We start from the raw sequence: 23035 nt of genomic DNA on the forward strand, positions 1-23035 counted from the left end.
TGGATGCAACACTATCAAAAGAACAGTTATGGTTTATCATGCAAATAAAATCCAGAGAAGTTAAAAAAAAGAATCTAACTAGAAGACAAACTGACAAACACTTGTGCAATTAAATTAGTCTCTGTGAGCAGCAGCACTATTTAGAAACTAGAGGAGAATCAGGAGACCTGGTCTCTAGTGCTGGCTCTGCCTCTACAGCAAGTCAACTAAGAGCTCCCTCCGCTACAAAGCTGATTTAGTCCTTCATTCAGCAAACATTTAATGGACATTGACACATACCAGGCACTGTGCCAGGTGCCAAGGACACAAGACGACGGGGGCAGGTCCCGACACCCCCCAAAAGGGAGGCGGACGTGCCTCATGTAAGAATACTACAAAGAGACACAATGGAATAAAGGTTAAAGGGCTTTCAAAGCAGACGGGTGAGAACAATCCTTCCCAGGAGATGCTAGCGGGAAGCCAAAGAATTGAAGGGGAAGTGACATATAAATAAAAACAGGGAGACTACATTCGCTAGAAGACCAGCTCTTGCACTCACTCAGAATTTCCTGGAACGCTTATGATAAAGGCCAATTCTCAGGCCCTACCCTTAGAGAGTCTAGCTCAGTGGCCTGGGGTAAAAATAAGGAAACTTAGCATGTTCTGCAAGCCCCAAAGGACATCCTGGCCACCGTCCTTGGCTCACTTGGCTGAGAAGTACTGCCATAGCATTCACTAGGCCCTTCTCAAAGGTTCTTGCCAGCTCTAAAATGTCATGATTACTTGATCAGGTCAAGAATTCCAGTAAAATGATGACAGACTGGCCCCTTTATGTTGTCATCTTATTTCGAAATGTATGTGAAAATCCGTAGGTTCTAATGCAATACATGGGTTTTGCCCCTCCTGGGGAGTTAGCTGCTCAGGCCCCTCCCAGACTCCAGAGGCAATGCAGCAAGAACAGAGTGAATTGTGATCAAGAAGAGATCATGGTCCTGAGAAACAATTTGACCTTCCCTTGCTTCAGACCCACTTGGTCCTCCATACTTTTATCCTTAAGGAACTTGGAAACACCTTCTGCTGGAAAGATTCTAAGTAAGACTTGCTTATGGGCCAACAGTTATTCCTTACAATATTTTGTGTAGCTTCCTCTTCTCTCTAAAATTCAACATCTAAGTGACTTGGAACAAACTGATGGACTGGGGGGAGATCATCTTTGGGCCAAATTTCAGCAGCAAATGCTTCCCGGCCAGTGTATAAACTTTCAAAAATACTGCTGGCGTATGCAGAGGGAACATTATGCGCTGCGCCTAACACTTCCCTGGTGAACTTTGGAATGTGAAATGTAAAATTTTCAAACTGTAAGGAAGCCTTCCGTCCTAAACTTTTGGGAAGCTGAGTCAACAGATTTGGCACTTACTTTTTTTTTTTTTTAAGCCAGCTCAGGAAAAATCTGTATAAAAATATGCGTTTCTAACGCGACATATTACAAGTTTCTTCTTCTCGCCCTTACCATTTTGCTTTCTCTCATGTTTCCAAATTAGTCAAAATAGATTCTATTTAGGGACCAAAGAAATGGCATCAAAGATATAATCATTTCTCTTCAACTGTTATTAGCACCTGAGACAATGTTATCAAGAGAAGTCATTTTCTAGAAGGTGCTGCATATGTCACCGCCCTCCCCTGCAGTGAGATGAAGCTATTCAAGGCTCTCCAAGCCTCGATACACACATAGTGAAACCTGGGGTAGGGGCAGGGGCCAGCAGACCTCCATTCAGGCTTGACTCCACTAGGTATTAGGTGTGTGATCCTGGGCAAGCTCCCTCACCTCTTTGTGTGCATTGTCAAATGTAAAAAGGTAATGACAACTGTCGTACAGATGCATAGGGTTTTATGAGTAAGGAGACAAGGCATGAAGCTGGCGCTCTAAACACTCGATTACCCTTAGTGCTTCTGCTTTAATATCCGTGTCAGCACCTGCCGGACCTGGGAATGTAGCAGCCTGTATCTTCCCCCACCTCTCCCCTTCCTCTCCTCTCTACCTATCTGCTCACCTCTTTGCCCCTAGGATTTTAATGTATTGCCTTTTAAATCTGCTTGGTTCTTTGACTTAGTGGATGGCCTGATGTCCAGGCGAAAAAATGTACGTGAAACAAACAACCGAAAGGTTGATCCAAAGGACATCTATCCCATTGGTCTATTTAAAGTGCTGGGGGACTTCCTTGGTGGCGCAGCGGTTAAGAATCCGCCTGCCAGTGCAGGGGGACACGGGTTCAATCCCTGGTCCGGGAAGATCCCACATGCCACAGAGCAACTAAGCCTGTGCACCACAACTACTGGGCCTGCGCTCAAGAGCCCGTGAGTCACAACTACTGAAGCCCGTGCGCCTAGAGCCCGAGCCCGTGCTCTGCAACAAGAGAAGCCACCGCAATGGGATGCCCGGGCAATGCCACAAAGAGTAGCCCCCGCTCACCGCAACTAGAGAAAGCCCGCGCAGCAATGAAGACCCAACGCAGCCAAACATAAATAAATAGAATTAATAAAGAAAAATAAAGAGCTGGGAATGAGCCTCTCTCTGAAACTTCAAAAAACTACACATTTGTTAACACGTTTCTTGGAGGGGTAAGGCTTTGTCCAACACGATGGCAACAGAAGAGAGGAACGGAACCATCCTGCCACCCTGACGCCACCTGCCTGGTTACTCAACTCGCTGAGCCTCGGTTACCTCTTAAGTGGGAAACATAATAGCTGTCATCTCTGCCACATGAAGAGTCTTGAAGGGGACAAATGAAGTGACGTTTATGAAAATACCCTGAAAGCCACAAAAAGTCATGAAGAGCAGCTGGGAGGCTGACCAGTGGGGATGTGATGGAAACACTGAACTCCAGGAGAGCAAGTGAGGCAGGCGGCCATAGGACACAGTCGCAGCCTGGGAAGGGGGGCTAGGCAGTGAGCGGGAGGCGGGTGGAAGCAGGCATGGACGGGGCAGAGCAGGCAACAGTGGGCATCAGAAGGCGGCTCAGGGATGAGAAGAGGACTCTGCTTCCCAATAATTATCCCCAGAGCCAGCAGCCCACCTGTGCTGCGTTCTTCCTAAGACTTTTCGCAGAAAACATGAAAGTGAAAGTCTACCATATTAATCAAAGAAGTAAAAATCCGAGGCACATAAACCTCGGGATGCCCTCCTTGGGCTTCACCCCACCCATGCCTCGGCCTCAGGAGGTGGGCTCCGAGACAAACTTCATTTCTTCCACATACAGAGGACAAGAGATTCATTGAACAGAAATGGTATCTCAAAGTTAGTCTGATCTCCTCACCTCTGGACCAAGAGAAAGCAGGTAGGCTGAGATCTCAGAGCCAGGGAAGCCAAGTGAGAAGAACTCTGACCTGGAATTCAAGGAGGATTCGGGAACCCTGCGTTCTAGAGCCAGCGCGGCTGCTGGTCACTGGCCTCTCTGTGCCTCGGTTTCCCTGTCTGTAATGGACAGATACTGGTGCCAATGTCCCCTTCCCAACCGGGCATTCTCTGGTTGCAGGGCACTCCCTGGGGGTGAAGATGGTAAAGGGTTACAATAAGGGGGATGGAGCCCTGGAATGGAGAAAGATTCTAACAGAGATGCCAAGAACCAAGCAGTACAGGTGAAGAAGAAAGAGGAATTCTGTGCCTCAGTGAGAGCCCAGGGGCGTCCTGGCCCACTCAGCCCCTGGGAGGCCACTCTGCGGTCCAGGGAGAAATGCCAAGAGGTAACTGGGCCGGAATGGAAGAGGGCTCCACTTCATGCTGAGCTCCACGAGGAGCAGCCTGTGTTGGTTCATCTTTACCCCCCAGCACACCTCACATAAGGCGAATAAATCGACTGAATGGGATGTGCCCTGAGAGGAGGAATATTATGCTAATAAAAAGTTATCAAAATCACCCAGTGATAAGCAACAAAATCCTAAGTGATTCAGTGGAACTGAAGCACATATCTGATCATCAGGGCCAAGTACCAACAAACCAAGGCCCTGGTCTATCAACGGGGCCTGTAGCTCGCCTCAACCCGTCACTCGAAAGATGGAGAATTTGAGGCCCAGGTAGGGTGAGATGCCGAAGCCCAGTAAAAGCAGGAATGTGGCTGGAATGTAGGTCTTCCTGCCTCCCAGAGAAGAGCAAGTAAATAATGGAAGATGTTGTTTACTTTCAAAGACAGGAAGGGTGATAATAGCGGCAAATATGTAGAGAAACTTTGGGGTAAGAGATGCAGTTCAAATTCCTTCCATGTCCTCAAAGTAAAAGAAAATGAGTTGTTTAAAGAGCAGAAAACTGTGATCAAAAAAAGGCAGAAGTGCCCGTGTGTTAGGAATGAAACTTCCTTTCTCCAGAAAAGCCATTACTTAACTCTAACCTTTTTCCACTGTAATTCTCTTGAATATTTAGTTATCAGGATTCACAAAGGTTCACTGCAGGGATTTTTGTATTAATAAATACCACGATGGAATTTTTTTAATGCCTCAGTTCTTTGTTTAAACATCAGATTTCATCCTCAGGGACAGAACAAATTTATACTGCTAATTACTTCTAAAACAATGTCACTTCTGCTAAATAAACAGATCCTCTTTTTTTTTTATTAGAAATTAAGCGTTTAAGGGCTCTCAAGGGTTATTCCTGCAGACATTCTCTCTATGCAGTCAAATGAGCCCACGGATATTAATAAGATATGCAGTAATTATAACACATCTGGCCGAGAGACATTCTTCTGTGTGTAAATATTTTATGGAACCAGCACCATGCAACAGCACCTACAGAGTAAATTACTGCCTCAGGGAGCCCCAGGGAATCTTAACCACTTCTCATTAATCAGCCTCTCTTACTTTCTGTACCTGAAATGGTGTTTCAAGAGACCAAAAGCCATTAAAAAAATGAAAACATCCCTGAAAGATGGTATTAACACTATTCACTAAGAGGAAGCCTTTCGGTTTCAAATGCAACATGCATGAAAGTCAAAAGCTTACCTTGATGACCTGTTGGGGCAGAAACAATGAGTCTAAAGAGAAATCACAAGTTACATCCACTCTACTAAGCCATCAAAAAGACACTCCGTTTTACCTCGTTCTCTGGGGTGGGAGATGGCGTTACAGAACTAAGGGACCCTTTCCTAGAACCCTGAAGATCTGCTGGGATGGAGACAGGGCGTTCCCACTGAGTCGTCCCGGTTGGTATGTGCCAATAATAGGTCCCAGCGATGTCACTGATTCTTTTCCAGCCAGGTGGCAAATCTGGATCAGTCTGAAAGGAGTGATCACTCCATATATCTGCTGGAAAATGGAAAAAAAGAGAGGGTTTTATTAAAAGAGGAAACAATTACAGTCTTCCAATTTTACTACCAACAGTCAGGAGAATTCCACAGGCAGATGTGTCCATAGCCCGAATGAGAACTAAAGCCATCCTACGGACACGAAGTATGGAAAGAGGGGGAATACGGAAAGAAACATGGAAAGAACTGGAAGGTTGACACTTGAGAACATGGATATAAAGGACCCATTATCAAGTCATCTTACAGCTCCAAGGACCCTATGAACGAACAGGCTAAAGCTCCATTAGTCAGAATCAACTAACTACCCAAGCAAAATTTGCAAGGTTACACACAAAACCTACTGTATCCCTTTGTACATTTGTAAGATTTACTGTTTGGGATCATATATCATTCCCAGCGATGAGTACAACTCTAATGTTCTTTAACTGCTTTCTGGATGAGTTACTGGATTTATGAGTACTGGATTTATACCTTTCATTTGCTTTAACAACTCCTCCCATTTGATTGTAAACATCTACAAAGTAGCCATGTCTTTTGTAATACTCTAGAATTCTAAACTGCACACAGAAGATTCCCAAGGAGTGCAGACTGAAAAAGCCTTGGAATTCGAAAAGGAACCAGACGGACACTAAAAACCGGCCAGTAATATAAATGCATGAAGGATGACAGGTGTGGGATACAATAGAGAATGGTGAGGATGGTGGCAAACTGGTAAGCATGTGCAAAGTCCAAAGGCATTTAAATTCAAAAAATAATTTTTTAAGAACTGTATGTGTGTGCATGTGGGAAATAAAATACATCTACTGGGCAATTTCAGTCATCCCTGGCTTATATCAATATTTTATTAATTTACTGGATAACTTTGTTTTTTAAAAATCTCATTTTTGGCCTTCTTTGAGTTGAGTATGAGATGGATTAAAGTGCTAGAGAAGAGAGGAGAGACATAAGGAAGCAGAGTAAGAAATCCACAGAGAGGGAGGCATAATGGAGGAATCGCAGGCAGCTATTATCAACATACACAGGTAGAAAAACTTAATAAACTTGTGCTCTAAATCTGGGGATCACTTCATTCTAAGGATGAGGCCCTTTTCTGTGTGGTCATTCACAAGAGGCTGGAGCCGTTACAGCAATTTAAATGAGAAAGTATGTGGGCCTTGCTCTCAGCAAATGTCATTGCATCATGTGGGCTGGCGTCACTGAGGCTGCTACAGCCGCAAGAAGAAAAAAAGAAACCAAACAAAGAAGTTGATTAAGGCTATGGGCACAGATGTGCATTCATGCGGTTGTTTAGCATCCCAGCATTCACTTTTCTCATTTAAATCTGCCAGAGGCAAAACTGCCACTTGTCTCAAATTATGATGGAAATTTCCCCTCCCCCTACAGGAAATTAAGCATGATTAAATAATTGCAAGTTACCCAAATCTTTCAGAAACAACTCGAAACAAACATGTGCATACACTCCTCTGTCCTGTCTCCGTTTTAGGGGGTGAGACGGTTGTTTCTGCTGTTATTTTGTTTTAAATATTTCAACTGGGCTGGGAAAGGTAAAATACACAGGTCTTGGTATTAAGTTGGAGAAAACCCTACCAAGGGTGTTCCCTTGTCCAATTCTAGCAGCTCAGACAACAAGCTCGAGACGGAAACTAAAAGGACATAAACAGTTACCGTTTCTGTTGTTTTTAAGGTCTGAGGGCCTGAATTTACACATGTATCCCCATTGTCTCTACAGCTGGGACATTAGCATATATGAAGAATAGCTACATAACACTATGAGAAAATAAATCACATCAGACCAAGGGCAGAGACCAAGGTCAGCAGTCTTCAGGTGTGGCTTTCCAAAGTAGTTGAGAGGGGCCTTGGGCTGCATGGCAGAAAGTGGTCTGTTGTGTTTCAACCAGACCCATTCACTTATATTTGGTTTATATTTTGAATTTCTGGTGAGATTTTGTTGGAATAAAAATTACAAGGGGGGTTATTCTGTTGCTAAAAATTGGTGATGATCAGATGATGATGATGGAAGGAGTGAGGTGCGCACATCTACAATATTATCAGCAGTTCAGAATCATTTATAGAATCCCTTCCACATCACCCTACCCTGGTTGTAAGGAATGTAAGCCCCGTGAGGGCAAGCAGACATTATCTCTGTCATGTTCACCATCATATTTCCAACACCTAGCATGGCAGGTATTCAATTACAATGAGATGGATGAACGGAGGATAGATGGTGGATGGATGGATAGACAGATGGGTAGACAGAAGAAAGGAAGATAAGAAGGAAGAATGCACAAAGAAGGAGGGAGAAATAAGTGAATGAAGTCCTGAATGATGGGAATTGAACTTGGCGCTTAGCAAAGAAGAATTCTGAAGAAATCAGTTCTGTGTAATTTCATAAAACAGAGCAAATTCACAAGGCTCGGGAATACTAGCTTCTAGTTAAGAGCATGTCTACTTCCCTTGAAGGCAAATGTGAATGTTGTTATGGACAAAAAGAAATACAATATGATAAACTGGAAAGAGTCCTGGGCTGGAGTTGAGATTTTGTTTCTTTTTTTTATTGATAGGTTCCACAGGAACAGCAAGAAGTATGCCTTCTGAGGTACCTCAGTGCCATTACACTTCATTTTGTTTAATCTTCAAAGCCCCAATGTGCTTTGTTTTCCTACATAAAACTATGTACACATTTAGGGCCTCCCTGGTGGCGCAGTGGTTGAGAGTCCGCCTGCCGATGCAGGGGATACGGGTTCGTGCCCCGGTCTGGGAGGATCCCATATGCCGCGGAGCGGCTGGGCCCGTGAGCCATGGCCGCTGAGCCTGTGCGTCCGGAGCCTGTGCTCCGCAACGGGAGGGGCCACAACAGTGAGAGGCCCGCGTACAGCAAAAAAAAAAAAAAAAACAAAAAAAAAACTATGTACACATTTAAATAAGTACCCTGGACCTTATTCAACAGGTCAGTGGTTTTCAAATGTTATCAAATTGGGGAGAAGGACAGTGGTGCAGGTAGGTGGAACTCCAGGCCTGTCCAGAGTCTTCTGACTGTTGCAGCAACATTTTTACCTTTTTAAAATATTGGTCTTGTAGGCATGATTTTCCTTGAAAACAGGGATTAGTTGAATGCTCAAATCAATCCCACCAGAAGGTAAGAGTGGGAATAATAGCCAGCCAAGACAAGAAGCCGGGCCTTTCAAGGCTTAAACCCAAGTTCTCTTAATGCTACCATGAGGTTCTCAGCAGCTGGTAACAACTGTGCTGTTATTTACAGTAAAAGTAACAGGGATGCTGATGTGGGCTGTGGGCTGAAATACCCAGCTGCTTTATTGCTTCTTTATTGCAAGAGCTCGTGGAGTGTCCACTGCTGCCCTATGAAGGACACACTATGGTTACCCCATTTCTAAGGCTCGGAGAGGATGGCAGTTTGGTTTAAAGCCAAGGGGGCAAACTATGTCCCTATGTAGAAATGGATGTTACTTTTTCAGAGATCTGAGAAAAATCTGTTGTGGTCAGCTTGGGGGAATTTAGAAGGTGCATAAATGGGGCGGAGGCCGGGGGGGACACATAAGAAAGGACACAGTGGCTTCAAGTCTGAGGCTATGAGACCGGCCAGCTGACCTGACCAAGGTTACAGAGTTGGTGAGTGAGGGCACCAAGATTTGCCCTGGAGACTAGGTACATCCATGCAAGGACACTTCCAATATAGGCATTGCATAGGGTCCTCCCTTCCGTGTCTCCCTCCCTAATTCTGCATCCAGTAAACCCAGGCAGCCACTTCAGCTGGTCCATGGATCTGCAGCCTCTCCCACTGGAAACCCGAGGGTCATATTCCACACCCAGGCACACAGCAGAGACTGAGATCCCACCTATTTCTCCCTCCTCCCTTCCCTACAGGATCCCACAGCTAAGAAGCTTTATGGTCTCCTGTCATGTCATCACTGCATCACTGCATCACTGCATCTTGCTGAAGGCGCCTTCAAGGAGAAGAGGGAAGCGGGGCACGGTTCAGTGATAAGAGCAGAAAGCTATAGATATTCTTTCTAAGTGGCTCTGTGGCCCACGTTGTCATTTGCAGTTTTGTTCCAGAAGCAGGGCCTGGAAGTCGGAGTGTAAAAATAGCAAGGCTGAGAGCCCCAGAAAGTCTCTCTTGTGCTGGGAGCCTCTTGGGCCAAGAGCAATACTTGGCAAAGAAACAAGGAGCCCGTCTATGAGCAGCAAGGACCTGCCCCTTCCAGCCGCCTTGGGCGCCAGTGCCGCTGCTGGCCTGGCTCCACCTCTATCACTTCTCTCCCGCTCTCCTCCCTGGTCTGTGTGTGAAGCAAGCCTGCCTCTCATCACCCTCTCCCCTGGGTTCACTTGCAGGAACTGAAGGGTCAAATGAAAACGAATTAGCATCTAGCAGCAGCTGGAAATCTCCCCTCTTGCTCCGGAGGCCACAGGAATGAGGGATGGGTGAGCTGGGATTCTAAATTTGGCAACGTCTGCAGTGCAGAGCACAAGAGGCCTCCCTCTGGCCCTCTCAATGGCACTCACTCCCATCCTTGACAGTTGTATACCCAGTGCCTTCAGTGTGTACGGCAGGGGGTGAGCACCTTTCGAAGAAAGAGGAGACAGATTAACTCATTCAACAAATACTTCCTGTCTACTCTGTGCCAGGCATTGTTCTAGGGCTGGGGGGCACAGAGTTCATCAGATAGACCTGGGCCCAGCATCCGTGAACTGGGGCAGTGGTTCTCAAGTTTCACAGTCACCTGGAGAATCTGTTAGAACACAGATTGCTGGGTACTACCTCCCCACCCCACACCGCCAAGGTTCTGACTCAGTTGCTCTGGGGCGAGGCCTGAGAATCTGCATTTCTAACAGTTCCCAGGTGGTGCTGATTTCTTGCTGCTGGTTTTGGGACCACACTTTTAAGAACCATTGGCCTAGGAAAACAGAAAAGGTAATTAATCTTTTCCACCAAACTCCATCTAACTGTTGGCTCCAGAAAATAAAAAATGTGAATTATATTCAATCATTCTTTCATTTATTCACCCACTTATTCATTCACTCTCTTGCATTGAGGGTCTCCAATACATTCCAAGCACTATTCTAGAAGCTGAGAACACAGTAATGAATAAAAGAGGCAATTCAGGTATAATGGGATCAGTTGTGTCTGGGGATAGGGTGGGCTATTTGGATAGGATGGTCTGAGGAAGGAACAATGTCACCCTAAACTAGAAGGGGCACCAGCGTTGGGAAGAGACAAGAGAACAGCACTCCTGGAAGACGGAACAGCAAGTGCAAAGGCCCCGTGGCAGGGAAGAGCCTGTTGTGTCATTACAACAGAAAGTCACTTGAATGAGATGTGAGTGGTCTAGGATAAGATTTAAGGCCATAAGGGCTAAGGATTCACCCTCTATGCAAAGGCAAGCTCTCGAAGCTCTTGTGTGGTCTGTGTTTTCAAAATCAGAAGAGTAATCTGCACAATGCTCCCATTCTTAGAGAAGAAAAACCTCTCTCTTCGGAAGTCTTAGCTGCAGCTACTGCTGGCTTCTCTTTTGAGCACTGTTATTCCAGAGGGAGCCAGATGCCTTAATCCAAACTATCTGAATTTAGCTTTAAAACACTTTCTCCGGTCACCGGTGGTCTGCTTCCTTTGCCTCTCTCTCGTCTCCCAACTCACTACTTAGTCCCTTTATTCTTTCTGGACCTAGAACCTCCTTGTCAGAAAACAGCAAGAAGGCTCTTCATTCCCTCCAGCTTCACCACCGACTTCTGAAGACAAGAGCGTGGAGCCAGGACTCCAGGTCCGGATCATTTATTACAGCTTTGCTGAGGGTTCCAGGCAGCATACAGAGGCTGCTCAGAACCCAGAGTGAAACTGTCCTCAGTCAAAGGAACTGGCAAAAACAATGACTGTGGAAAACAAGGGAATGAGCCCCAAATGTCCAAAATCTGTGAGCTCTCTGACCCGCTGGCCTGCCAGACAGAAGGGAGGAAAGCTGACCTAAAACAGTTTCAGGGCCCCTGCTCTTTCTTTCTTTTTTTTTTTTTTTGACCTCTTCTGACTTTTGGTCATCTATTTATATTGATCTTTTTTTTTATTAGTTTCTGCTTTACAACAAAGTGAATCAGTCATACATATACATCTGTTCCCACGTCCCTTCCCTCATGCATCTCCCTCCCTCCCACCCTCCCCATCCCACCCCTCCAGGCGGTCACAAAGCACCGAGCTGATCTCCCTGTGCTCTGCAGCTGCTTCCCACTATCTATCTACCTTACGTTTGGTAGTGTATATATGTCCATGCCTCTCTTTCGCTTTGTCACAGTTTACCCTTCCCCCTCCCCATATCCTCAAGTCCATTCTCAAGTAGGTCTGTGTCTTTATTCCCGTTTTACCCCTAGGTTCTTCATGACATTTTTTTTTTTAATTCCGTATATATGTGTTAGCATACGGTATTTGTCTTTCTCTTTCTGACTTACTTCACTCTGTATGACAGACTCTAGGTCTATCCACCTCATTACAAATAGCTCAGTTCTTGATATTTATTTGCAGGGCCTATTTTGGACCCTGAAGTGTCTATCACAGCCTCAGAAAAATTACACATTGTACTCAATTGAGTTTTCTTGTGGTTGCATTCTTTTCACAGCTGTAATAAACCTCTTAACCGTTTTGGGAGTGTTGATTTTCTAACTCTTTTTCCCTATTTTCCTTTAAAAAAATTAACGTTAAGATATCTAGTGTCCCTGAAATACGTAGTTATTTGTAACTGAGGATTTTTCTGTTAAAGATTTTTTTTAATCTTTATTTATTTTTTTATACAGCAGGTTCTTATTAGTTATCTATTTTATATATATTAGGGTATATATGTCAATCCCAATCTCCCAATTCATCACACCACCACCACCACCCTGCCACTTTCCCCCCTTGGTGTCCATATGGTTGTTCTCTACATCTGTGTCTCTATTTCTGCCCTGCAAACTGGTTCATCTGTACCATTTTTCTAGGTTCCACATATATGTGTTAATATACGATATTTGTTTTTCTCTTTCTGACTTACTTCACTCTGTATGAAAGTCTCTAGATCCATCCACGTCTCTACAAATGACCCAATTTCATTCCTTTTTATGGCTGAGTAATATTCCACTGTATATATGTACCACACCTTCTTTATCCATTCGTCTTTCAATGGGCATTTAGGTTGCTTCCATGACCTGGCTATTGTAAATAGTGCTGCAATGAACACTGGGGTGCACGTGTTTTTTTGAATTATGCTTTTCTCTGGGTATAAGCCCAGGAGTGGGATTGCTGGGTCATATGGTAATTCTATTTTTAGTTTTTTAAGGAATGTCCATACTGTTCTCCACAGTGGCTGTATCAATTTACATTCCCACCAACAGCGCAAGAGGGTTCCCTTTTCTCCACACCCTCTCCAGCATTTGTTGTTTGTAGATTTTCTGATGATGCCCATTCTAACTGGTGTGAGGTGATACCTCATTGTAGTTTTGATTTGCATTTCTCTAATAGTTAGTGATATTGAGCAGCTTTTCGTGTGCTTCGTGGCCATCCATATGTCTTCTTCGGAGAAATGTCTACTTAGGTCTTCTGCCCGTTTTTGGATTGGGTTGTTTTTTTTAATATTGAGCTGCATGAGCTGTTTATATATTTTGGAGATTAATCCTTTGTCCATTGATTCATTTGCAAATATTTTCTCCCATTCTGAGGGCTGTCTTTTTGTCTTGTTTGTAGTTTGCTTTGCTTTGCAAAAGCTTTTAAGTTTCATTAGGTCCCATTTGTTTATGTTTGTTTTTATTTCCATTACTCTAGGAGGTGGATCAAAAAAGATCTTGCTGTGATTTATGTCAAAGAGTGTTCTTCCTATGTTGTCCTCTAAGAGCTTTATAGTGTCTGGTCTTACATTTAGGTCCTTAATCCATTTTGAGTTTATTTTTGTGTATGGTGTTAGGGAGTGTTCTAATTTCATTCTTTTACATGTAGCTGTCCAGTTTTCCAAGCACCACTTATTGAAGAGACTGTCATTTCTCCATTGTATATCCTTGCCTCCTTTGTCATAGATTAGTTGACCATAGGTGCGTGGGTTTATCTCTGGGCTTTCTATCCTGTTCCATTTATCTATATTTCTGTTTTTGTGCCAGTACCATAGTTTTGATTAGTGTAGCTTTGTAGTAGAGTCTGAAGTCAGGGAGCCTGATTCCTCCAGCTCCCTTTTTTTCCCTCAAGACTGCTTTGGCTATTTGGGGTCTTTTGTGTCTCCATACAAATTTTAAGATTTTTTGTTCTAGTTCTGTAAAAAATGCCATTGGTAATTTGACAGGGATTTCATTGAATCTGTAGATTGCTTTGGGTAGTATAGTCATTTTCACAACATTGATTCTTCTAATCCAAGAACATGGTATATCTCTCCATGTGTTTGTGTCATCTTTGATATCTTGCATCAGTGTCTTATAGTTTTCTGAGTACAGGTCTTTTACCTCCTTACATAGGTTTATTCCTAGGTATTTTATTCTTTTTGTTGCAGTGGTGAATGGGATTGTTTCCTTAATTTCTCTTTCTGATCTTCTGTTCTTAGTGTATAGGAATGCAAGAGATTTCTGTTCATTAATTTTGTATCCTGCAACTTTACTAAATTCATTGATTAGCTCTAGTAGCTTTCTGGTGGCATCTTTAGGATTCTCTATGTATAGTATCATGTCATCTGCAAACAGTGACAGTTTTACTTCTTCTTTTCCAATCTGGATTCCATTTATTTCTTTTTCTTCTCTGATTGCCAGGGCTAGGACTTCCAAAACTGTGCTGAATAATAGTGGCGAGAGTGGACATCCTTGTCTTGTTACTGATCTTAGAGGAAATGCTTTCAGTTTTTCACCATTGAGAATGATGTTTGCTATGGGTTTGTCATATATGGCCTTTATTATGTTGAGGTAGGTCCCCTCTATGCCCACTTTCTGGAGAGTTTTTTTATCATAAATGGGTGTTGAATTTTGTCAAAAGCTTTTTCTGCATCTATTGAGATGATCATATGGTTTTTATTCTTCAATTTGTTAATATGGTGTATCACATTGATTGATTTGCATATATTGAAGAATCCTTGCATCCCTGGGATAAATCCCACTTGATCATGGTGTATGATTCTTTTAATGTGTTGTTGGATTCTGTCTGCTAGTATTTTGCTGAGGATTTTTGCATCTATATTCATCAGGGAAGAATTGATATTGGTCTGTAATTTTCTTTTTTTGTAGTATCTTTGTCTGGTTTTGGTATCAGGGTGATGGTGGCCTCAGAATGAGTTTGGGAGTGTTTCTTCCTCTGCAATTTTTTGGAAGAGTTTGAGAAGGATGGGTGTTAGCTCTTCTCTAAATGTTTGATAGAATTCACCTGTGAAGCCACCTGGTCCCGGACTTTTGTTTGTTGGAAGATTTTTAATCACAGTTTCAATTTCATTACTTGTGATTGGTCTGTTCATATTTCTATTTCTTCCTGGTTCAGTCTTGGAAGGTTATACCTTTCTAAGAATTTGTCCAGGGCCTCCCTGGTAGCGCAGTGGTTGAGAGTCCGCCTGCCAATGCAGGGGATACGGGTTCGTGCCCCGGTCTGGGAGGATCCCATATGCCGCGGAGCGGCTGGGCCCGTGAGCCATGGCCGCTGAGCCTGTGCGTCCGGAGCCTGTGCTCCGCAACGGGAGAGGCCACAACAATGAGAGGCCCGCGTACAGCAAAAAAAAAAAAAAAAAAAAAAAAAAAAAAAAAAAAAAAGAATTTGTCCATTTCTTCCAGGTTGTCCACTTTATTTGCACAGAGTTGCTTGTAGTAGTCTCTTAGGATGCTTTGTATTTCTGTGGTGTCCATTGTAACTTCTCCTTTTTCATTTCTAATTTTATTGATTTGAGTCCTCTCCCTCTTTTTCTTGATGAGTCTGGCTAAAGGTTTATCAATTTTGTTTACCTTCTCAAAGAACCAGCTTTTAGTTTTATTGATCTTTGCTATTGTTTTCTTTGTTTCTATTTCATTTATTTCTGCTCTGATCTTTATGATTTCTTTCCTTCTACTAACTTTGGGTTTTGTTTGTTCTTCTTTCTCTAGTTCCTTTAGGTGTAAGGTTAGATAGTTTGAGATTTTTCTACTTTCTTGAGGTAGGCTTGTACTGCTATAAACCTTCCTCTTAGAACTGCTTTTGCTGCATCCCACAGGTTTTGGATCGTCGTGTTTTCGTTCTAATTTGTCTCCAGGTATTTTTTGATTTCCTCTTTGATTTCTTCAGTCATCTCTTGGTTAAATAACCAAGTAATGTATTGTTTAGCCTCCATGTGTTTGTGTTTTTTATGTTTTTTTTTCCCTGTAACTGATTTCTAATCTCATAGCACTGTGGTTGGAAAAGATCCTTGATATGATTTCAATTTTCTTAAATTTACCGAGGCTTGATTTGTGACCCAAGATTTGATCAATCCTGGAGAATGTTCTGTGTGCACTTGAGAAGAAAGTGTAATCTGCTGTTTTTGGATGGAATGTCCTATAAATATCAATTAAATCTATCTGGTCTATTGTTTCATTTAAAGCTTCTGTTTCCTTATTAATTTTCTGTCTGGATGATCTGTCCATTGGTGGAAGTGAGGTGTTAAAGTCCCCCACAATTATTGTGTTATTATCGATTTCCTCTTTTATAGCTGTTAGCAGTTGCCTTAAGTATTGAGGTGCTCCTACATTGGGTGCATATATATTTATAATTGTTATATCTTCTTCTCAGATTGATCCCTTGATCATTATGTAGTGTCCTTCCTTGTCTCTTGTAACAGTCTTTATTTTAAAGTCTATTTTATCTGATACGAGTATAGCTACTCCAGCTTTCTTTTGATTTCCATTTGCATGGAATATCTTTTTCCATCCCCTCACTTTCAGTCTGTATGTGTCCCTAGGTCTGAAGTGGGTCTCTTGTAGACAGCATATATATGGGTCTTGTTTTTGTATCCATTTAGCGAGCCTGTTTCTTTTGGTTGGAGCATTTAATCCATTCACGTTTAAGTTAATTATCGATATGTATGTTCCTATTACCATTTTCTTAATTGTTATTGGTTTTTTTTTGTAGGCTCTTATCTTCTCTTGTGTTTCCCACTTAGAGAAGTTCCTTTAGCATTTGTTACAGAGCTGGTTTGGTGGTGCTGAATTCTCTTAGCTTTTGCTTGCCTGTAAAGCTTTTGATTTCTCCATCCAATCTGAATGAGATCCTTGCCGGGTAGAGTAATTTTGGTTGTAGGTTCTTCCCTTTCATCACTTTACATATATTGTGCCACTCCCTTCTGGCTTGTAGAGTTTCTGCTGAGAAATCAGCTGTTAACCTTATGGGAGTTCCCTTGTATGTAATTTGTTGTTTTTCCCTTGTTGCTTTCAATAATTTTTCTTTGTCTTTAATTTTTGTCAGTTTGATTATTATGTGTCTCGGTGTGTTTCTCCTTGGGTTTACCCTGCCTGGGACTTTGCACTTCCTGGACTTGGGTGGCTATTTCCTTTCCCACGTTAGGGAAGTTTTTGACTATAATCTCTTCAAATATTTTCTCGGGTCTTTTCTCTCTTTCTTTTCCTTCTGGGACCTCTATAATGTGAATGTTGTTGTGTTTAATGTTGTCCAAGAGGTCTCTTAGGCTGTCTTCATTTCTTTTCATTCTTTTTTCTTTATTCTTTTCTGCGGCAGTGAATTCCACCATTCTGTCTTCCAGGTCACTTATCTTTTCTTCTGCCTCAGTTTTTCTGCTACTGATTCCTTCTAGTATATTTTTCATTTCAGTTATTGTATTGTTCATCTCTGTTTGTTTCTTCTTTAATTCTTCTGGTGTTTGTTCTTTAATTCTTCTAGGTCTTTGTTAAACACTTCTTGCATGTTTTTGATCTTTGCCTCCATTATTTTTCCGAGGTCCTGGATCATCTTCACTATCATTATTCTGAATTCTTTTTCTGGAAGGTTGCCTATCTCCACTTCATTTAGTTGTTTTTCTGTTTTGTTTTGTTTTTTTGCAGTACACGGGCCTCTCACTGTTGTGGCCTCTCCCGTTGTGGAGCACAGGCTCCGGACGCACAGGCTCAGCGGCCATGGCTCACGGGCCTAGCCACTCTGCAGTATGTGGGATCTTCCCGGACCGGGGCACAAACCCATGTCCCCTGCAACGGCAGGCGGACTCTCAACCACTGCACTACCAGGGAAGCCCTGGGGTTTTATCTTGTTCTTTCATCTGGTACAAAGTCCTCTGCCTTTTCATTTTGTCTGTCTTTCTGTGAATGTGGTTTTTCTTCCACAGGCTGCAGAACTGTAGTTCTTCTTGCTTCTGCTGTCTGCCCTCTGGTGGATGAGGCTATCTAAGAAGCTTGTGCAAGCTTCCTGATGGGAGCGACTGGTGATGGGTAGAGCTGGGTGTTGCTCTGGTGGGCAGAGCTCAGTAAAACTTTAATCACTTGTCTGCTGATGAGTGGGGCTGGGTTCCCTCATGTTGGTTGTTTGGCCTGAGGTGACCCAGCACTGGAGTCTACCCAGCTCTTTGGTGGGGCTAATGGCGGACTCTGGGAGGGCTCACACCAAGGATTACTTCCCAGAACTTCTGCTGCCAGTGTCCTTGTCCCCACGGTGAGCCACAGCCACCCCTCGCCTCTGCAGGAGACCCTCCAACACTAGCAGGTAGGTCTGGTTCAGTCTCCAAAGGGTCACTGCTCCTTCCCCTGGGTCCCGATATGCACACTACTTTGTGTGTGCCCTCCAAGAGTGGAGTCTCTGTTTCCCCCAGTCCTGTTGAAGTCCTGCAATCAAATCCCACTAGCCTTCTAAGTCTGATTCTGTACGAATTCCTCCTCCTGCTGCCAGACCCCCAGGTTGGGAAGCCTGACGTGGGGCTCAGAACCTTCACTCCAGTGGGTGGACTTCTGTGGTATAAGCGTTCTCCAGTTTGTGCGTCACCCACCCAGCAGTTATGGGATTTGATTTAACTGTGATTGCGCCCCTACTACCGTCTCAGTGCGGCTTCTCCTTTGTCTTTGGATGTGGGGTATCTTTTTTGCTGAGTTCCAGTGTCTTCCTGTCAATGATTGTTCAGCAGTTAGTTGTGATTCCGGTGCTCTCGCAAGAGGAAATGAGCACACGTCCTTCTACTCCACCATCTTTTTTTTTTTGTTTTCTGCGGTATGCGGGCCTCTCACTGTTGTGGCCTCTCCCATTGTGGAGCACAGGCTCTGGACGTGCAGGCTCAGCGGCCATGGCTCATGGCCCCAGCCGCTTCACGGCATGTGGGATCTTCCTGGACTGGGACACGAACCCGTTTCCCCTGAATCCGCAGGCGGACTCTCAACCACTGCACCACCAGGGAAGCCCTACTCCACCATACTGAACCAAGCTCTGTTAAAAATTCTTGAGTAAATGTTCCAAGAACTCACTATTTAAATGGTTCTTAAATTTGGGCCTGGCAATACTGTATACTTTGTGTATTTTTATCAAATGTTTTGGCATAAGATCAACACAATATTTCTTAATTTAAACTCACTGGGGACATAGTTTTTGCTGGGCTTACTCTATTAAATTTGTTTCAGGGCCACATTACTATCGCAGGCAGGAGCTCTGGAGAGAGTGGACAACCTTGAATCTCAGCTCCAATGCTGGCTAGCTGTGTGACCTCAGACAAACAGCTTAATTTCTAATGGCCTGTCTGCTTACTATGACAGAACTGATGATAGCTTCTGTGCCATACAGTTGATGTGGAACAGAGTGCCCAGCACAAAGCCAGGCATGTAACAAGCACTCAGTAAATGTCTGTTACTATTCGCTATTCATTACTTCATTCAAATGTGGCTTTGGGGGAAAGTACTATGTAACAGAAACATTTTTGAAATGGCATCAACCATAGTGCATTTCATTGAAAAACTAAGATTTCTGAGAGTTTGCAACCACCAAATGTGTTTTTACTGAAAAGGTAGTTTTTATTTAGATCAAGAAAAGTAGATGAGAACAGTGGTCACTTACATATCCATTCAGAAACAACATATCACATGAGGACCCACTGGTCTGAGTTTGTGGTGCCTCTTTAATAAGCATGTGGAGGCTTCCCCAGTGGCGCAGTGGTTAAGAATCCATCTGCCAATGCAGGGGACATGGGTTCGAGCCCTGCTCTGGGAAGATCCCACATGCCGCGGAGCAACTAAGCCTGTGCACCACAACTACTGAGCCTGCACTCCAGAGCCCATAAGCCACAACTACTGAGCCCTTGAGCCACAACTACTGAGCCCACGTGCCTAGTGCCTGTGCTCCGCAACAAGAGAAGCCACCGCAATGAGAAGCCCGTGCACTGAAACGAAGAGTAGCCCCTGCTCGCCACAACTAGAGAAAGCCCATGCACAGGAATGAAGACCCAATGCAGCCCAAAAAAAAAAGAAAAAAACCAGCATGTGGCTGTTTTATGTCATGCAGTTGAGCCATTAAAGAAGCAGAAATAAAATCAGAACAAAATAGTTTATGAAGTCTGCTTTGTTATTTAAGACATCCTGCTTTTGAGACTGCTTCTGCTCTACCTTATGTCCTCAAGAAAGTATGTAGGGACTTCCCTGGTGATCCAGTGGGTAAAATTCCACACTCCCAATGCAGGGAGTCCAGGTTCAATCCCTGGTCAGAGAACTAGATGCCGCATGCATGCCACAACTAAGAAACCCACATGGCACAATTAAAGATCCAGCGTGCCTCAACTAAGACCTGGTGCAGCCTAAATAAATAAATAAATATTAAAAAAAAAAGAAGAAGAAGAAAGTATGTAAATAGAAACTGATCTGATGATGGTGGAAAATAAAAGGGAAATTATGCCTCTCTGTTCACAGACTGTTAACCAAAATCAAAACAGAGTCAGGGGGACTCTGCAAAGACAAATTTAAAAACTAAAGGGCATGAAATGTAAGCCACTAAAAATTATCCAGGGGGAAAAATTGGTATGTGTAAATATCCAATCATACATCCATACCTATACATAGACATAACTGAAGTTAATCATATGACCTGGCTGCAGAATATTTTAAATATCATAATAAGGTCTCATTCGAAACACACAATAAAACATGCATTTTCTTACAAGTTATAAAAGGAGATACTAAAATTTTAAGATATGAAATATAACCTAAAACACTATTTCCTTTTAGAGCGTGCACAAAGTAGCATAATTTACAAGCACTATTGAGAAGCCGCAGGCTTAAATTCTTCCCTCCCCTCCAAAAAACATAAAAATAAAACCTTAGAACTTGAATGGAGAATAGTACTTTAAGAAAGCTACAGATCATTTCAATAACCTCAATTTTGTTTTTCTAAGACGTGCTGGGAAACACCTGTGTTGAAGCTAACCAATCTCCAAAATTCAAAAGTCTATTCACAATAAAAAATGGAGAATGGGTGCAGGTGGGCATGCTCTTGAATCAGCAACTTGTTGGTGATTTTAAAAAGTTAAGGTTGCAACATATTTATATAAAATTGCTAGGCAGGTTTATTACTTTTTCCTTCAGTTGTCTGACTATACCACTCAACTAACTGAAAGGCAGCAATGCATCCTGTGCAATACCAGACGGGATTATTCAGGTTTGGCAGGAAGATCAACAAGTCAGCCCTAATATTCTTTGCTTTCAAGTTTAGGTATTTAGTGCCTAAACACCGTGTAACAGGAAGACCTATAATCATATGGAGATTAAGCAACTGTACAACATCATTCAGAGAACATGTCCAGCTGCCATGTCTGCAGTCAACCAACCACACATCTTCCTCATTTGATTATTCTTTCACAGCGAGCAGTTGGAGAAAAGACAAAATGCCACCTTGGGCAGCAATCTTTCTTTGGCTTCTGTGCAATTACACAGATACAATTATTACTGGCACCATACTCTTTCAAGGTAGACAGGTCTGAAAGTATATTAAATAAAGCCTGTTTTCTTTTCCACTATTTTGGCAGGGTCTTCAATACACTTTTCTCTTAAGAGCTGTGGTCCTCCTCAGGCTGGTACACAAGAGCACTGATAACAAGGTGGAAGCTATTCTACGGGCTGCCTAGACCAACTTCAAGGTCATTATTATTCTATACAGTGGCATGAGAGGCCTTGCCTTCTCATCTACATTAAGTATTAGGACAAAAGATGATTATGGAGAATCTAGGAAATCAACAAAGTATTCAACAACCAACTACAATTTGGTCTTTTATCAGCATGTTAAAAGCACAAGTGGAAGTGGATGCCATCTTTTCTAAAGTCAAAATCAGTGTGTGGGAGCATATAGAACTATACTCCCATAGATTAAAATGTGTATATTTTGTTTCTGATACAAGAACAAGAGCATGCACTTCTAGAGCACTATGGAATTTTCAAAGTTCTGTAACTAATTCAATCTCATTTGATCCCACAAAATCTTACAGGACAGGTACAGGAGATACTATTCCCATTTTACAGGTAAAGATACAGATTTCAGCAACGTTATATAACTTGATCAAGGTTGGGAAACTGGTTGTCATTGACTGTGGAGAAATCTCAGTGTATTTTTGTTTGGGAACCATTCTATTTGTTAAATGTATTTTTAAAGGTTAAGTGCCCTTTAAAAAATCAGCATAACTGAAGTAATTTGTTCAGTATGCCTAAGTGGTTAGTGGACAAGCTTTAACATTTGATGTAAAATGTAAAATAGGATTTTTAGGCTGTGGATGGGGTGGAGTAGTTCAGAGAGAAATGTTTTTCTGAGATTAACTTTTAAAAACACATTTAAAAGGATCAGGGTAAAAGCTGTTTTTTATTACTCTTCTGAAATATTTATTGTCTACCTAAATTAAAAGAGAATTTGAAGCAGCTTATATAAAAGATATAAATGAATTTGAAACCAATAAAATAACATGAGAAAATAGAGCCATGGAATTGAGAAGAAATTTAATTTCTTGCCCCTAAAATTTACAAAGTTTTAGTTATCTAATAAAAGAAGTTTACAAAAAAAGAAACTTTTTCCTAAGCACCAAATCTAAGAGGAACTTAGCATGCGGTAAACAGCACTGGAGGTAGAAAGGCAGTAACTGATGATCGTTTCATATTGCATCTAGGTGGTTTTATTTTGTAATCTTGTTCTAAATTATAATCATGTTGTACACTAGGTAATTACGTGTAAACTTTTTTTTTTTTTAATAATAAAGTTAACTGGGCAAACCGTTCTGTGCTTTTCCCTTTGTCTATGAGAAGCCTGGTGTTTGGGTCTCATAAATAAGGCAGCCGACACTACAAGGTGTTCATCAGTATCCAGTGTCTTCTTCCTTTTTATTGGATACATGGCCATCTAGAATACATTTCTCAGCTTCCCTTGCATGCAGGTAACATTCTAACTATTGGGATGTAAGTACAAGGATTGTATGGCAGCTTCTAAGAGCCTTCCTTATAAAATAGCTGGCAGGCACATTTTTTTCTGGCTGCCTGGAACAGACAAGCTGCCTTGGACCATGAGTACACTGGCTATACCCTAAGCATGTTGGAGTAGTAAGGTCAGGGAATTTGGGTTCCTGAGGTCTTTGTGGAACAGAGCCACTATATCAGTGGACTGCTACTGCCAGGTTTCTTCTACGTGAAACGGAAATACATTTCTATTGTAATAAGTCACTGTTATTTTAGAGTCTTGTATTACTAGCAGTTGAAGTTGACCCTAACTCATTTATCTAATGGCAGGAAACTGAATTTCAGACCTAGTACCTAGGAAAGAAACAGCTTCTAATGGATTGTCTTTGCAACCCCATATTCAAAGGCATCTAAATTAT

At 42.5% G+C, this 23035-nt stretch overlaps 1 protein-coding gene across 18 annotated transcripts in view; it reads right to left on the minus strand.

Annotated features, from left to right (window-relative positions):
- Nucleotides 1–23035, minus strand: part of APBB2 (amyloid beta precursor protein binding family B member 2) — a 389233-nt gene that overhangs the window by 114409 nt on the left and 251789 nt on the right. For 15 of the 18 annotated variants that reach the window (XM_082637315.1, XM_082637301.1, XM_082637312.1 and 12 more), the window contains one exon: nt 5063–5271. In XM_082637315.1, coding sequence (XP_082493441.1) covers nt 5063–5271 — 209 coding nt within the window. The remainder of the gene's footprint in view (nt 1–5062; nt 5272–23035) is intronic. The other 3 variants (XM_082637309.1, XM_082637308.1, XM_082637305.1) reach the window with 1 other exon arrangement.

Source organism: Mesoplodon mirus (assembly GCF_964341445.2).
Source record: "Mesoplodon mirus genome assembly, chromosome: 2".
Taxonomy (NCBI): domain Eukaryota; kingdom Metazoa; phylum Chordata; class Mammalia; order Artiodactyla; family Ziphiidae; genus Mesoplodon; species Mesoplodon mirus.